Source organism: Nelumbo lutea, chromosome 3 (genome assembly GCF_056320005.1).
Source record: "Nelumbo lutea isolate HS-2025 chromosome 3, American lotus-T2T, whole genome shotgun sequence".
NCBI classification, from domain to species: Eukaryota; Viridiplantae; Streptophyta; class Magnoliopsida; order Proteales; family Nelumbonaceae; genus Nelumbo; species Nelumbo lutea.
In genome coordinates, this window is record NC_142686.1 from 19441644 (window position 1) to 19459492 (window position 17849).

General features: G+C 38.8%; 1 protein-coding gene across 2 annotated transcripts in view; it reads left to right on the top strand.

The window, feature by feature from the left end:
• Positions 1-639: 639 nt before the first annotated feature.
• The window catches only part of BIG (auxin transport protein (BIG)), a 37259-nt gene continuing 20049 nt past the window's right edge, over positions 640-17849 (top strand). Inside the window, exons 1-4 of one of the 2 annotated variants that reach the window (XM_088978536.1) lie at positions 640-1063; positions 1224-1330; positions 8020-8185; positions 8289-14362. In XM_088978536.1, the coding sequence (XP_088834662.1) occupies positions 823-1063; positions 1224-1330; positions 8020-8185; positions 8289-14362 (6588 nt within the window). In that variant the 5' untranslated portion in view covers positions 640-822. The remainder of the gene's footprint in view (positions 1064-1223; positions 1331-8019; positions 8186-8288; positions 14363-17849) is intronic. The other variant, XM_088978537.1, reaches the window with a different exon arrangement.

Genomic DNA, 17849 nt, shown 5'->3' on the forward strand with positions numbered 1-17849 from the left:
GATTCCCATTCAGATATTGCCTAATTTGATCCATTTACACCCTACCTCACCCAATCAACCCTATATCATGCCTGATCTAACATGACCTTCAGGTCGTGTCGAGGAGATGGCTTCTATCACGACAAACCTGTGCCCACTCCATTCTAACAGCCTTTCCTGCATTGGAAGTCCCTGAAATAAAGCACATAATTACAGAGATAGAGATATCTCGAGTGGGCCTTGTCCTGGCTGAAGTCGATCTTCGACCCAGCGCCTGAACCTCCAAAGCTGTGCGTGGGGCGGCCCGGTCCACATTACAGATTGAGGTTTATAGGTACATCGATCGGAGTTCGAAGGCTTTTTGTAAGGCGGGATCGGGGTTGGATCCCTAGTCTCCACTGAGCCAGTTGGCAAATTAAAGCGGTGCAAATCACATGGCCATGTCAACTTGACAGTCTCAGTCAGATCATCATGTTAACCTATGAAGTGGATTGAGAGATGGACGGTCGGATTAATAATGGTTTTCATCAATTAACTTTCAATTTAAAAAATATAAGAGGAAAATAAGCGAAAGGACCAAAGAAGACCGACATAAAACTAGAATGACGTAAAAGTAAAGCAATCCATAGACAACGATCGTCTGCCTTACGGGACCATTTTGAAGAGCCCTTCCTTTCTCTCTCTCTGGTACCTAAAAATTCCGCAAAAAAAAATCTTCGTTTCTACAATTTTCTAATTAGCGGCTATTCTCCGACTCTTCACTCTTGTTATACTCCGGAGGGGATCACACTACGAATGTGTTGATCAAGTACATACTTCCAATAGTTTTGCTGCTCGGCTGTCATGGCTGAAGTCGCCAAACTCGTGGAACTTCTCCACGAAGAGAAGGCGCCCAAAGATCTCTTCAAGAGGCCTAACTCTGATTTGATCAGAGCAGGTCTCGAGAAATTCTATTCGATCCTCGCAGGAGGAATTGAAGAAATCGGAGATGGAAAGTTAGGGCTCGAGACCTGGAACCACTTGCAGATTCAGGCGGTGGTATCGGTTGCCAAGTCAATTGTTTCTGCAACTCGATCTCTTTCCGGTACTGTATTCGTCTCCTTGATTTTTCAAAGAGTCATTTTTTTCTTGAACTTCTATATTTTGATTGGATTTAAGTATTTTCCTTTATTTATGACACTCTTCGTATTCTTCTTCTTCTCCATTGTGGCCTTATTGTTTCTTTTTTGTGACATTGCGAACAGTTGAAAATGCGGAGCCAATAATCGTTGCTATATTCGAGAAGTCACTCGAGTTCTCTACTCGTTGTCTGGAGAAATTGATGGCTGGAAATGGTGATTTTAGTCTTCAGGTATATAGCTATTTTTTCGTAAGTCAGACAAGTTGTTTTCTTTCGTATTTTTTTTTATCATAGTTATATGTAGTCAGCAATCATTTGTCGCATTTCACTCAATCGTTGCGTTGCCCTTGGGTTGCATATACGCTTAAGTGATGTAAATTGTTCTTCCACTTGACGGGGAATGGGAAGTTGCTTGATTGGAAATGGTGACCCAAATGATTCCAGATTCTTTACTGGTGCCCGCAACATTTCATTATTTTTTTGGTTGTTTTTTTTCCCGGCTGATATCTAGTTTAGTTGGTTTGCATATAAAGGTCTCATGGAGGTTATGGATGTCCCGTCTTTGTTGATATGTTGATAACTTGATATATAAATCTCCATCTTTATCTTACTTTTCAGTTATTGGTTTTCCTCCTTCTTATTAATCGCCCATTCCGTGAACTCTTTTTCTTATCCCTTTACTTGGGGTGGACGTGGGGAGTTAGGGTGGTTTTTTTATTTTTTTGGAATTAGACAGAAGTATGAAGAAACGCGAAGCTTATGACCATGAATATGGGAAAACCTAGACATACACATAGATGCCAACATTAAGGGAGGCAGGGCCTTCATGCTAATCAATCAGTCTTTTAACTTTAAGGGCTCACAGACATATCACATCTATCTATCTAATCAAGGCTATCTTAATTGTCAATAAAGCCATCACAGTATCACACAAAAGGAGAAATGCTGCTGAACTTTTGAGATACTTGTGGCAAATCTTGGAAGGAGGTTTCTGGCAAATAACTTGATTCGTAATGTGTCTCTTATCAATGTAGCAGAACAAAAGCTCCTTGTCTGCAGAGATGTGGATGCTCATTCTTCATGTTGAACTTGAATATCTATGACTTGTTATGTAGTAAACCATTTTACAGCTTTAATTGCCTCTTCAGATTTTGGGCCATGATTGAGGCTTCAGATGCTTTAGAAACAATACTTGTACCCTGAGTTATGCCACATCATTTTAATTTCTATGAAGAATGAAAGGACCATATTGTATTGTTTATTGTAGTATTAAGGGACAAATAATCATTTTGTATTGTTTATTGTAGGAGTTTATTCATGAGTGATTTTTTTATGAGAAAAATTTAATCAGATTTTATTAAAATAAAAGGGAGTACATGAGAGGATGTACAAAGCAAGGGAGAACCCCAAAGATTGCAAAGGAGGAATCCTATCACTATACAGATTTTCTAAGCAAGCACCCAATTTAGCTAAGCCATCTGCAATAGGATTTAGTTCCCTCGGGATGCAAAACAGGTTTGCATTTAAGCTGTCTAAGGAATCCCTTGCTTCTGCCAAAAATAATGGCTTAACCTCCAAGGATCCCCTTCCTTGTCCCTTAGCGATTTGATGGTATTTGCCTGTGAGAGCAGCCAACACTTCAGCCTTAGTTGAGTAAGTAAAACCGATTGGTCCCGATTGTCTGCTTAAGTTTTACCATTAGAACTTCATAATTAATCTGTACCATATATTGCCCAATTCAACACAATGTTTCCAATCCTTTTTTCTTGTTCCTAAGAATTTCTTCACTGATTCATACCATATTTCTGTTATGTCTCTTGCCCCAGTATTCTCCAATGATGAGATGTGCACTACGATACATAACGAAAATTCAATGATAGTCAATTATACATGAAATGCTGCTTAAACTTTAGGGATGAGGCTCCTTGAACTTTAGGGACGAGGAAGATGAAAGTTGCATTTATCTTTGATTCCTTAGACATGCTTATCAAGTAATTTGTAATTGTGTACCCAAAATTCTTGTAGAAGGCTAAAGAGAATCTATCTGCTACAGCAAAGTGAACAAACTGATCTAGTGCTTGCATCCATCTCTTCTGGTTCATGTCTTGTAAAAAGACTACTGATTTCCTTTTTACTGTTACAAAAAAGTTTCAAAAGTACTATACAATGACCCTTTTTATTTTGTCTTTTTTTCTATGAAGTAACTCCTTCCTAATGTTTTGAAGTAGTTCCACTTCCTATCATTTGTTCTTTTCTTGATGAATAACAATAAAATGTTATTAATTGTGGTAAAAAAAATTTAAGTACAACTTTTTTGGTAGTCTAATTACTACCTGCCCCCATTTACTATTTACACACTACATCAGTTCAATACACCCCAATACAAATGATTCCTGTGAAAACCCTGCCTGACTAGGGAATTGGCTACTTTGTTTGCTATTCTGCAAGTCCAATGCCAGTTCAAAACCATTCCCTTAACTAGCTTTTTGATTCCCCTTAACAGTGTGCCTATGTTGCCAAGTCTGACTGCAATTGTACTTCAGCCACCTCACCACATTTTTTGAATCTCCTTCAACCAATACATTCTGCAGACTTAGGTACTTGCTTATTTTCAGACCTTGGAGAACAACTAACAGTTCTGTTTTTGTTGAGTCACCATCTACTATACATCCCAAATATGTCGCAATAATAGCTCCTGTTCTATCTCTGAAGCATCCTCCACGTCCTGATGGTTCCAGGTTACCAATGCACTATGCAGTATCTGTCAAAGTTCAACTTGACCTGATTGCAATCTGGAGGGACTCACATCATTGAGATTCTTGTTCTTGAGGTTCAAGAGCTTGCAACATTATCTGTCCTCTAATTATATCATCCTTGTAGAATGGGTCAAAGATCTGTAGAGTTTGTATCCAGTTTTTCACCCTTATTTGCACAATCTTGATGAAACTTCCTTTGTACTATTTTTCTTGAAGTATCCTTGCATTTCTCTCCTCTGAAAGGATCCAAATACGGAAGCTCTCATACATCTCCACATGACTTTAATTCTCCACCATCTAGTGTTGAAGAAAGATGGTTTTAGTATACTTGTCATTAGTACTGTCCACCTGCTATGTCTGCAACTAAAAGGATCACAAAACCATTACCAGGAATTAATTTGTGTGACGACAAGTAGTAATTAGATCTCCTCCTTTGTAAGGATTAACAAGAATTATCTTCAGGTGATAATACCTCCCAACAAAAAGCTCTAATTTTAGGAGGGATAGGGCCAACAAAATGGATTTGACTGAAAAAGCTTCTGGAGGAGGAGAATTGCAATCCTTTGTAAGGATTCACAAGAATTGATTTTTCATGTGATAATACTTCCCAACAAAAAGCTCTAATTTTAGGAGGGGTAGGGCCCAACCAAATGGATTTGACTGGAAAAGCTTCTGGAGTAGAACTGCAAACCAAAGCCCAAAAAGGAGGAAAAAGAGAACATTCCATGGAAAGTCAGCCCATTAGAAAGACAGGCTCTTTTGCTAGGTCAAAACCTGAATACCTCATTCAAGTGGATTATCCTAGATGTGCAAACAACCTGCTAGATGTGTTAGCAGAAAGCTAGAGCAGTCAAGGAATGCTTGGATTGGGTGAACCAGGGCATTATTTCAGTTTGAAACAAATCAATGTGATGCATTGATTATTTGTTTGGGCCAGTTTGTCTTTGTAATACTGAGCCTGTTACTCGTAATCAAGCAATGAATTGTGAAAAGAAGCATTGCCCAAGATTGTCAAGGCTGCAAGAGATTAAGAACATGAGCACACTGCACATCTGAATCCCTTAGACCTCTCATAAGGACAAGATTCTAAGAGAAACCTCCACACCATGAATATTCATAATTACTCTTGTACCACAGAGAGTTCGCTTCCCAAGGAAACCTCCACAACCATTTATCTAAAAAGCAGAATTTTTCTGAACTAATCTATCCATCCTCAACCTACCCTCAACTTATCTTTGCAAACCAATTCCCAATTGATAGGTTTTCTTTTCATCCCTGGGTTCCCACAGAAAGTCCCTCATAATCCATTTAAATCCTATCAGCCACTGCAACAAGGATCCTAAACACAGAAATGAAGTAGAATGAGAGATTTGTGAGTGCAGATTTACAATGATAATCATACCTCCCAAGGATAATTTCTGCACCACTGGCTCCCAGAAAGTTCTACCTCTAGGGTTGCCTCCAAGGGCAAGACCCATGTATTGAAAATCCAGTTGGGTATTGAAAACCCATTCAATGAGACATAGTCCTATACAAGGTTTAAGATGTCAGTCATTCAAATATGGGAAACATGTTGGAAATGTCAGAAATATCGTATGGAAATATTGTAAAAATTATAAACATGATGGAAACATTGTAAAATATGCAAAAATATAGAATGATATTTTATGAAATGATAAAATTAGCATAGGCACACCATTTTAAATTATTATCTTGTTCCAAATCATTAAATAAAGCTAAGTTAACGGTGCATTGATAAAAAAAATCAATAAGAAAATTGATGCAGTGCTGCACAATTCAGATGCTGACCTTCGGCCTTAGTTACATCTAGACATGAGAACCTCCAGCGATTTCTCTTTAAATTTTGATAGCAGCTGCAGAGGTTTTAATGGGAGCTGGGGGCCAAATTTCAGATGCCAATGGTTCTACCTTGTGGGGTTTTAGTGGCCCTTCTAGTGGTTTTGAGGATTGCCAAGTCATTTCAAGCCAGGCCTTTACTATGGAGGGTGACTCTAAATTGATAATTAGTTGGGTATCTAGTTCTGCCACAGGGCTGTGGAGATGTACTCGTTTTGTTAATGAGATCCAAGAGCTTTCTACTGAGCTTTTTGTGTCCTTTAGATGGATCCCAAGGGAATAAACTCTTGGCTGATATTCTTGCCAAGTTGAGGGTGGATAGAGTTTTCTTGTATAGCGTGAATACTGCCTATGTAAATTCTGAGTGGCCTTTTTTTCTTTTTCTTTTTGTATATCCTCCTTATTATCCCCGCCTTCTGTTCTTAATGTAAGTTACCATTTCCCAGAAAAAAATACTCGAAGCATGTACTGGTAATACATCCCATCTTTTTTACTATGTTGGTTTTTCCTGAAAGTTGAAACATGTACTATTTTTTGCTCTTTGTTTTTTTACTACATATATTTATAGGGTCAAAGACTTAAACATACCCCAAGGTTTCAGAAATTGACTTAAACATGCCCTCAGTTTTCTCATAGGACTTAAACTTACCTTGTCTCTGTTATCATAAACGGCAATAAGAAAAAGACAACATTGTCCCTTTGGTGTAGAAGATGATGTTATCCATTTTTCTGCAACTTCTTGCCATTGTTGATGCTAATGCCAATCTGCAACATCTCATTTTCTTTCATCTCTTCATTGGCAACTCTCTGCAACTTTGGCCAAGACTGAAAGACCGAGCGCTCGACTACATTTGCCCTACAATATCTCTCTTCATCTTCATCTCCCTTGCTATTGCACCTATGAATCAAAACCCCAGATGTTTCACACCTTTCATCAGCATGACTTATTGGAAACCTTCCTGTCACCACCACCAACAACAAAAGTGGCATCTTGGCGAACTGATTCAGAGCTCTTAGAGCAATTGCCTCTGGGAGAATATAAGTTTGAACCCTCAAATCTTTAACTGTGTGACCAACAACTTTGGCCCATGGAAGTAATGGATAGTAGCAGACCTCAGCGTCTGTGACAAGAAAGTAACGGCTCCTGACTGAAGAATATTCTCTATAAAGATCCTCTTGTCTCCTTGAAGTCTTTTGGTTCATTGCTCTGAACAAGGGAGAGAGATTCCATTTGGATGCGCATATTTGATTTAAATTTTGTTACAGCTCTCATATCAATCATGCAATATAAGTCTTGCAGCAATTATAGCTCACCTTTTTCTCTTCTTCCTTCTGCACCTCCCATTTCCTTGAGGTCTTATCCTCAAAAAACCTCAAAAAAGGTTGTCTTTTCCCATTTGGGTTGATTAACGAGTTTACTCTGTTCATGATCCAGGCCTACTATTTGCAGTCCAAGTCGTATATCAGAAAAAGTCCAACTTTTCCATTTGGGAAGAGTGGTTTTTGGTTGATGCAACCCATAAAATGATTCAGAAAGAATGGATTTTCCCATCTAGGATTTTTTGCAAATAAGTGCCTTTTATTCAAACGGAATCCATATAAAAATCTAAGATCTTGTATTTTCTATCTGGGTTTGGGAGTAAATGTCACTTTTCAAAATATGTAAAGCACCTTTCAGCTCCTAACCGGAGATTATGTTTCTATTTTCACTAGGAATTGTCTCATCCTTATTGATGGAATTCATGGGCTCTTCAACAGGGATCTGAGACCTCCACCTAGTTAAACTTTGTTGGTTCAACCTTGAGAAGTTTGTGTTTGAAGTCTTGGAAGAGAAAAGAGAAACAAGCTATTCCAACATGCTACCATATACAGGGGCCTAATCACATGGAAGACAATAGAAAGGGCAAAGTAGGATTTTAAAATATTAAACTAATCATGTGACATCATATGCTAACAACATATAATGTTTCAATAGTGGATGGTATGTTTAGGTCCAGTGGGTCATCTCACATGGTATATTTAGTTCATTTGAAAAACCCAGGGTATATTTAAGTCAATTTTTGAAAACTTAGGGTATGTTTAAGTCTTTTACCCTATTTTATATTATGAATAGTTTTTTTTAACCCTTTGACTGTTATTTAGAAGTTAGTCTTATCATTCAAGAAGAGCTGTATAAGCATGGACTTGTTAACTGGATTAAGTTCCAAGCTATCTACTGTTTACCAAAGTAGTTTCCAATAGCTGTGGCTATGCTGTCCAAGGGCCAAGTTTTGCCTCTTCTCTAATCTTTAATTATGTTGCTTACAGAATAATGTGGCACAACTGTTGGAATTGATATTAATTGATGGAATGGTTAAGGAATGTGATGCATCACAGCCTATTTCTGTAAGTACTCTTAAAGAGTTGTTGCCAGTAGTTGCATCTAATTCTGGTGGGGTGGAATTGGATAAACATGTTACATGCAATATCCAAGGTACCTGAGCTAAACTTGTTAACTCTGTCTGTTATTCTGTTTTTGTTTACTTTCTTCTTCTTCTCTACCTTCTATCTGATATTGTTTTTCATGCTTCTTGGAGAAGGTATCAATTATTCAAGGGTGGAGAAGCCCATGGATCGGGTTCTAATGACGTTATCCTCTGAATGCCTGCAATCTGATAGGCATGAAACACATTTTACTGGACTTGCTTTCTGTCAGGATCTGAATAACATGATTTCTTTATGTCAGCATTGGGCAGTTATGCATCTGAGATGTGTAGAGCGCCTTATTAAAATCTTCAAAGACCTCCTTGAGCCACTGAAAGCATTTGATGAACAGACAGATGGTGCCATTTTTCATGGAAAATTATTACTATGCTCAAGAATTATAAATGTACTTGGAAATCTTACGAGGGACATCTCCTGCGTTGAGTATAATGCTGAGTTTTTGCAAGCAGTTGCATCCTGTGCTGAATCACTACCTAGCTTGTTCAGTATCAATTTTGAGTTTGTAAATTATCATTCTGGTGCTGAGAATGGCTTTGAGAGTCTAATGTTGCAATTGTTGGAGGAGTTTCTTCTGTTTATCCGAGTTGTCTTCTGCAACAGCAATGTCTTTCATAATATCCAGATATGTATTGTGGCTTCTATCTTGAACATTTTGGAATCCAATATATGGAGGTATAACAAGTCTGCTGCTATCTCAAAGCCTCCATTGGTTTACTTTCCTCGATTTGTTGTGCAGCTATTGAATCTAATAGAGGATGTTAAGAAGTGGACAACACAGTCTTTTGATTTGAAGAAGTTTGATACAGAATTTCTTGATCATAATGTTGCTTCTGATATTAATATTATTTCATACTCTGTCTGTTCTGGAAAGGTTTCTTTGCTTAAAAAGTACACATGTGAAGAGGTATTGAAAATAATGTTCCCTCCATCAAATCAGTGGGTGGATAATTTAATGCATCTTGCATTTTTCCTCCATTCCGAAGGCGTGAAACTAAGGCCAAAAGTTGAGAGGTCATATTCCAGTTGTGTCAAAACTGGTGGCACCTCAGAGCCAGAGAGTGCAGTTAGCCATGAGGATGAAGCTCTTTTTGGAGATCTTTTCTCTGAAGCTGGTCGCAGTGTTGGGTCTGCAGATGGACATGATCAACCTTCTGTAGCAGTTAGTTGTGTCTCCAGCTTTTTCTACATGCCAATCCAGGCAGCAATGGAACTATTAAACTTTCTAAAGCTATATGTATTTTCTCCCGAATGGCATTCTTCTCTTTATGAGGATGCCTGTAAGAAACTTAATGAGAATCATATTGACTTCCTGCTTAACATATTTAATTGCCCTGCCTCTTTGTCTGAAGAAAAGACTTCTGAGAGTGGTTCAGCTTTGCCCCAACAAAGAAAGCTTGGGCATATTAATGATGTTTGCTTCGAACTATTACATTCTCTTCTTTCACGTCGTGCTTTATCTGATCCTCTTGAAGAACATCTTGTTGATAAAATCCTAAATGTGGAAAATGGCATCTTTGCCTACAATGAATGCACCCTCACCTTACTAGCTCACACGCTTATTTGCAGGATGGGTTTGGCTCGTAGCCAGTTGACAACCAAAATTTACAAGGAATATATAAATTTTATTGTTGAGAAGGCAATGACTGTTGATTTTAAATGTCCAAGTCTTAAGGAACTCCTTCTAAGCTTGCCTTCTATCTATCACATTGAAATTCTTCTTATGGCATTCCATTTATCTGCTGAAGAAGAAAAGGTGGCTCTTGCAAAATTAATGTTTTCTTCACTATTGTCAATTAGAGCTCCTACAGCTGGATTTAGCAGTATGCAACTGTCATGCTGGGCTTTACTAGTTTCAAGGCTGATCTTGGTTCTGCGACATATGATCTTGTGTCCGTCTGCTTGCCCTTCCTGGTTACTCCTTGATTTAAGATCCAAAATGAGAACAGCCACTTTTTCTGGATCTGGTGTTTCTAATTATGCAACTGATTATATGCCATCATGGGCATCATATGTAATTGAGAATGTAATGGGTGAATGTGTGAAAGAAGAGCCTTTCCTTAGCAGCTTACTTCATCAACTGGTTGATGTTGCCACTGTTCCTGTTTCGGTTTGCAGAGATGATCAGGGTGCTAAAAGCTTATGTTTGAATTGGGATGAGATGTATGCTTGCTTTTCATGGATTCTGGGGTCTTGGAGAGGCAAAAAAGCTGAAGCAGTGGAAGACCTCATGCTTGAAAGGTACATCTTTTCCCTTTGTTGGGGTATCATGGGTTCTGAATCATGCAATGTACTTTCCTTTGAAAACAATGTGCATATGCTTGATACATCAAACACGGAATATTTCTTTCACTTTAGCCATTTACTTCTAAGCAACACTGATGTCACTGGAAAGGATGTAAGCTTGCCAGAAGCCATACTTGGTTTGCTTCAACACTTGCATGCTGTGCCAATGTCAGATAATCTTACTGACCTGGGCTGGGATTTCTTAAGGAATGGAGCATGGTTATCTCTTGTACTCTCCATCCTTGAAGTTGGTATCTGGGGTTATTCTGTAAAGCATGGAATCTCTGGATTGGAGACTTTCTGGATTCCACACATATCCAAGGATAATGAGTTTCTGACTCTTACTGAATGCCTGGTTGCAAAGGTAGTTCAGACCAATCAGATTGTGTGGCTATTAGAGGTGCTCTCATCTTTGTTGAAGAGATACTTGCAGGCTTACCAAGAAGCCTTTATTTCTACTTTTAATCATGGCATATGCCATGCTGATGGGTTTTCACCACTGTTGCTTCTCAAGCACACAGGGTTTGACAAATGTGCACAGGATGAGCTACTTGAGAAGAGTGGATTTGATTGCTGCCAGCTTCAGTCTGTTTACGACCTTTTATCAAAGTTGGATGGAATTATTGCAATAAGAGGTTTGGGGAACATGGCCCATATTTTCCTGCATTGTTTGCTACATGGTTTTCCATGTCATTCCCAAACTCCTAGTGGTGTTCTTCTTTCATGTATTCTTACTGTGAGAGGGATCATATCTGCTATTGATGGCTTGCTCAAAATTAAAGATATAGGAGGAAGTATTTGCTTAGAGGTTGAGGTAACTCGCCAGCTTCTTGATTCAGTAATGACTGTTAAATCTGACAGGATCTTCCAATGCCTTAATGTGAAGTGTGAAGCTATTTGTTATGGCTTGAGTTTGTGCCAAGAGTGGTCTGACTACAATTGCTTGTTCCTGATGAAGCACATGGAGGGGTTTCTGAAGGATGCCAATTCTAGAGAAGTACTTGACAGCGATGTACATGAATGGTTAATAACCAAGGCTGTTGAAATTCTTGATGGCCTTAGAAAAGACCCTTCTAGAACTGGTGTTTTCAAATTTTTTGTTGGTGCTGAAGGTGAGGTGACAGAGAGAGCAAAGGAACTTTATTGTGGGCAATGCGATAATTTGTTGGTTCTTATTGATGCACTGGATAAATGTTTCTCTGAATCAGTTAATATGAAGGTTCTTAATTTCTTTATTGAACTTCTATCTGGAGAACTTTGTCCTGGTCTCAAACAGGAGGTACAAAAGAAGTTTCTTTTAATGGATTTGCCATGCTTGTCCAGTTGGTTGGAAAAGAGGCTCTTAGGAATCTCTGGGGAACCTTCAGCTGGGTTTGCAACTCCACTCAGGGAATCAACAATGAGCTTTATTAAATGCGCTGTGTTCCAACCTTCTGATATGCAATCAAGGGAACTCCACAGGCATTTTGTTGAAGCTATGCTGGCATCACTTGATAATGCATTCATGTCATATGATGTTCATACATCAAAAATCTATTTTCATTTTATGGTTCAACTTTCAAATGGGGAGTCCTTGATGAAGCAGCTCTTGAAGAAGACTGTGATGCTAATGGAGAAATTGGCTGGTGATGAGAGTCTTCTTCAAGGGTTAAAGTTTCTCTCTGATTTTCTTGGGTCTGTCTTGAGTGATTGTGGGGCTAGTAAGAACCTGGATAAGTTCTCTGGAAAGAATTTGTCCAGCAATAGTCTTGGGGTTGGATCCTTAGTTTCTAGACCAGTAAGTTCAAGAAAAAATTCTGAGACTTTGATTCTTTCTGCCAATCAAGAAAGGGGATCTGCATCTCTTGATTGTGATGCAACTTCTGCTGATGAAGATGAGGATGATGGTACCTCTGATGGTGAGTTGGCTAGCATAGACAAGGATGACGAGGAAGATGGTAACAGTGAGAGGGCACTTGCCTCTAAAGTATGCACATTTACATCTAGTGGAAGCAATTTCATGGAACAACATTGGTATTTTTGTTATACTTGTGATTTAACTGTTTCAAAAGGTTGTTGCTCTGTGTGTGCCAAAGTTTGTCACCGTGGTCATCGTGTTGTATATTCTCGCTCAAGTCGCTTCTTTTGTGATTGTGGAGCGGGGGGTGTTAGAGGAAGCAGTTGTCAATGCTTGAAGCCTCGAAAGTTTAGTGGAAGCAATAGTGCACCTGTTCGTAATTCTGGAAACTTTCAATCTTTTCTACCTTTCTCAGAGGATGGAGATCAACTTCCAGATAGTGATTCAGATCTGGATGATGATACTTATGTGGATACTGAGAATTCCTTCAAGTTATCTATTCCGGAAGAGGTACAAGATGGAATCCCAGCTTTACTTGAAGATCTTGATGTGGAAGGTCAGCTGCTTGAACTTTGTGGAAAATTGATGCCCTCTGTAGTTGGCAGAAGAGACTTCAACCTTTCAAAGGATAAGAAGGTAATCTTGGGTGCAGATAAGATGTTGTCTTATGGTGTTGATCTTCTGCAGTTGAAGAAAGCATACAAAAGTGGATCGCTAGACATGAAGATCAGGGCAGATTATTCAAATGCAAGAGAACTCAAATCCCATCTAGCCAGTGGCTCTCTTATTAAATCTCTACTAAGCATTAGTACTCGAGGTCGTCTTGCAGCTGGGGAGGGTGACAAAGTTGCTATATTTGACGTTGGGCAGTTAATTGGACAGGCTGCTATGGCATCTGTTGCAGCAGATAAGACCAACATTAAGCCTATTTCAAAGAATGTCATTCGCTTTGAAATTGTACATCTTTTGTTCAACCCACTTGTAGAAAATTATCTTGCTGTAGCAGGCTATGAGGAATGCCAGGTGCTTACTGTTAATCATCGTGGTGAGGTGACTGATCGTCTTGCCATTGAACTTGCTTTGCAAGGTGCATATATACGGAGGATAGATTGGGTACCTGGTTCTCAGGTTCAACTAATGGTGGTCACAAACATGTTTGTCAAGATATATGATTTGTCTCAGGATAACATAAGCCCTATGCACTATTTTACATTGCCTGATGATTTAATAGTGGATGCAACTCTTGTAGTTGCTTCCCTTGGGAAGCTGTTTCTTCTTGTTTTATCTGAGTGTGGATGCTTGTTCAGGCTAGAGTTGTTGATGAAAGGTGATGTTGGTGCCAAAGCACTGAAGGAAATCATCCAGATTCAGGATAAAGACATTCAATCAAAAGGACTTTCTTTGTATTTTTCATTGACTTACAGATTGCTTTTCATATCTTATCTTGATGGAACTACCTTGATTGGCCAGTTAGATGCTAATGCAACATCTCTAACTGAGATTTCTGCTGTCTATGAGGATGAACAAGATGGCAGGAGACCATCAGGACTGCATCATTGGAAAGAGTTATTGGTGGGCAGTGGGTTGTTCATATGCTTCTCAAGTGTGAAATCAAATGCGGCACTTACCATTTCAATGGGCTCTCATGAGTTGGTTGCTCAGAATATGCGGCAGACAGTAGGCTCAGCTTTGCCTTTGGTTGGGATAAGTGCTTACAAGCCTTTGTCTAAAGACAGAACACATTGTTTTGTCTTACATGATGATGGCAGTCTTCACATATACACACATATTCCTGTGGGGGCTGATGCTGGTGCAAATGTAGCTTCAGATCAAGCAAAAAAGTTGGGATCTGGCATTCTTAGCAATAAAGTTTATGCTGGTTCTAATCCTGAGTTTCCACTTGATTTTTTTGAGAAAACAGTTTGCATAACGGCAGATGTGAAGCTCAGTGGTGATGCCATCAGAAACAATGACTCTGAAGGAACCAAGCAAAGTTTAGCATCTGATGACGGGTTTCTAGAAAGCCCTAGCCCTGCAGGATTTAAGGTGCCACTTTCTTTCCCAGAAAGAATTATAGTTATAGTTATATTTGTAAATTGTTTTTATTGTTCTTCTTCCTTTTGGCTCTGAGTTGGTTGTTATTTTTCTGCCTGCAATTGTGAACATATGCTAGTTTGTTTTATCCGAGTTATAATGTTATATACGTTTTTAGGTTGTATGTGAAGGAACAAATGCACTCCTTGATAATTTATTGAATTGCTATTGTGGTATTTTTTTATTGCACTTAGCTGCTAAGGTAGAGTAGGCAAAGGGGTCACACATGTTATGCCATCTCGTGTTTACTAATCAAAATCCAGCCATTAGCTTGTCTCTGTGGAAAAGTGTCCCTTATCCTCTCTTTTAGATGTAAAAGATTAAGCTTTTATGCACACGGGAGAAGTCCAAGACATGATAGTGTATGGAGTTAGGCTATGAGTCCCGAAGATATCATTCAGAGAGCTGTGGGCAAGCTGATTTCTGGTATCTGTATCTAAGGAATTCAAAATTCAAAAATTGTCTTTTTTTTCTTGCTCTAATTTCTGGTGGAGAGTGTAACTGCTGTGGTTTTCAGGCTGCCCTTCTGGGTCTGATCCCAGATTGTATGTTTTTCTGAGCTGAATAAAATTACTTGATCTTTTCCAAATAAAAAAAAATAGTGTATGGAGTTAGGCATATAGTAGAAATTGTCATTTTTTACCCTTCTTTATAATTTATGAATTCCTCTAAATGTTTTGGACCTTTGTTTATAGTAAGAGCCACCTTATAGCACAGTGTATGAAATGAACAATATAGGGTTATTGATCTGGGCTTCTGCTCTAAATGGTTGTGTAGAGAACACTGATGTGGACCCGACCGATGTGGTCCCCATAGTGTTCGTATGGCAGCAATATTTCTGTTAGATATGACAGTGTTAGTTGGTAGTTATTTTAGTTAGTTATTTCAGCTTTATTATTAGTTATTTCTTATTCTATTTGTCATGTAAGCAATAAGGGCAATTCAGCCCTTTTACAGTTACATAAATACTAAGAGTGGATCGGCTGAAATCATTACCTTCCCTCTCTCTTCTTCTTCTCTTCAAATTTTCATACTTTTTTCTTTTAAATTCAAGACTGATTGTAGTCTAGATCGACTACTTGGTATCAGAGCCGACCTAGGAGCTCTTATGCTAGTCTGTTTAGGCCGACTACATGAGAAGCTTCGGATCCTCAAGATTAGGGTTTTGCATCAACCAGAAGGTGGCGGCCAGGGAATTTTTCATAAAGTAAGCTTTTTTCGTGTGATTAACTTTAGAAAAGATCTTGGTTTAGTCTGAAAGGTGCGGCTAGAAAATCTTTGTGTTTTCTTTAGGGTTTTGAGAGAAAACCCTAAAATTCAGAACTGTTATTTGTTTTAGATCAGAATTTGAACTGGTTTCATTCAGAATTCTGTTTTCTGTGTTCTTTGGAAGATCTAGGCCGGTTGTTATCAGTTGTTGGGGTGTTGTTTCTCCTATTACATTTATTAAAAAAGGGTTTTTTATTAATTCTTGATCAAGAGTGGAGTTCAAGAGTCAAGGGGAAGGTGTTTTTAGGACTAGCAATTCTGGTAACATGTCTGAGAATACCTTTCAGATTACAATCTTTGTGGCATGAAATTGACCACCTAGAAACACTTGAGTGGGAAAGCCAGATGGATGCATAGATTCATAGAAATCAGGTTGAGACTAATAGGGTTTTTGAGTTCCTAGCTGGTCTGAATCTTGAGTATGATATTGTGAGACAACAACTACTGACAAGTGACAGTGTGACCCTATCACAAGCATACTCCTTAGTGCATCGTGAAGAGACTAGGAGAGGGATATAAAAAAGGAAGACAAGCGGGATCTAGTATGTGAACATTGCAAGAAACCCAAGCATACTAAAGACACCTGTTGGAAGCTGCACCCTCATTTAGTCCCAACAAAACTCAGGAACAAAAGGGGTAATGCTAATATGGCTGTTAATACTAATTGTACCTCCTCATCGGGCACAAAAGGCACACCTCTAGACACCCTAGCTGCTGTCTTGGTTGCCTGACTCAATTGGAAAAGGAAGTTGGCAATTCAACTCAATCGTCTCAGCCGCCATAAGCTCCCATTATCATCTTTTGCTCATTCATGTACTCCGTCTTCAGCTTATCATGCTTTAGCTCCAGGTAGCATTGAACATTGTATGATTGGATTACCATTATTGTTCACTACCTATCACTTTTCTTCTGGCAGAGATAAAGTGTCCATTGCTAATGGTTTCCTTGTTCCAATATCTGGCAAGGGAGACATCAAGTTGTCTAATGCCATCTCCTTATCTTCAGTTCTGCATTTTCCTAAGCTTAATACTAATTTGCTTTTCAGTCAGTAGCATTACAAAACATCATAATTATTTAGTAACCTTTTTCCCTGACCGATGTATTATTCAGGACTTGGAGACAAGGAAGGTGATTGGGACTGGCCGTGAGACGAATGGGATCTATCTACTTGGAGAGAGTTTACACTGGGAAGATAGTGAAGATATGAAGTCTTTTGTTTCTCAGTCTGTTAGTCAGGTTATGCTTTGGCATAATCGGTTGGGTCATTTATCTTTTCGGTCTTTGAAGAGTTTGTTTCCTGATTTATTTGAGTATGTTCAAATGTCTAGTTTGAGATGTGAGAGTTGTGAGCTTGCAAAGCATTGTAGAACATCTTATTCATTGAGTAATAAAAGAAGTAATAATCCTTTTGATATTGTGCATACCGATGTTTGGGGTCCTTACCACATCACTGCTATGGGGGGGGGTACAGATATTTCTTGTCGTTTGTTGATGACTATACCCATTTTTCCTTAGGTTTACCTTATGCGTTCTCGAGATGAGGTTCCTGCTTTGTCCCGGATATTTCATAAGATGATTTTAACCTAATTTGAGATCAAAATCAAAATCTTCAGATCCGATAATGCGAAAGAATACTTTGCCAACCAATTAGCCTCTTATTTGATTGACCATGGGAGTATCCATCAAAGTACTTGTCCTCATACATCACAGTAGAATGGGGTTGCTGAGAGGAAGAACATGCACATATTGGAGGTGGCCAGAAGCATCATGTTTAACTCCAATGTGTCTATTCGTTTCTAGGGAGATGCTATTCTTACAGAAGTGTATCTCATTAACCGAGTTCCTTCACAGGTTCTTGACATGAAGTCTCCATTTACTCTCCTATGCCCTGATAAAAACTTGTTTACTGCTCCCCTTAAAACCTTTGGTTGTACTTGCTTTGTTCAGATTCTTAGACCTTATCGTTCCAAATTTGATCCTAAGGCCTCCAAATGTATTTTTCTCGGTTATGCACAAACTCAAAAGGGATATTGCTGCTATAAACCCTACTAGGGTTTCTCCTCAAGGGGAGAGTAGTGAGTGTGGGGTTAACTCATCAGAAGTTCTTTTACCTGTTCCATTGAGTGATGAGGGATGTAATGGGGAGGGGTGTCAAAGGTGTCGGGATTTG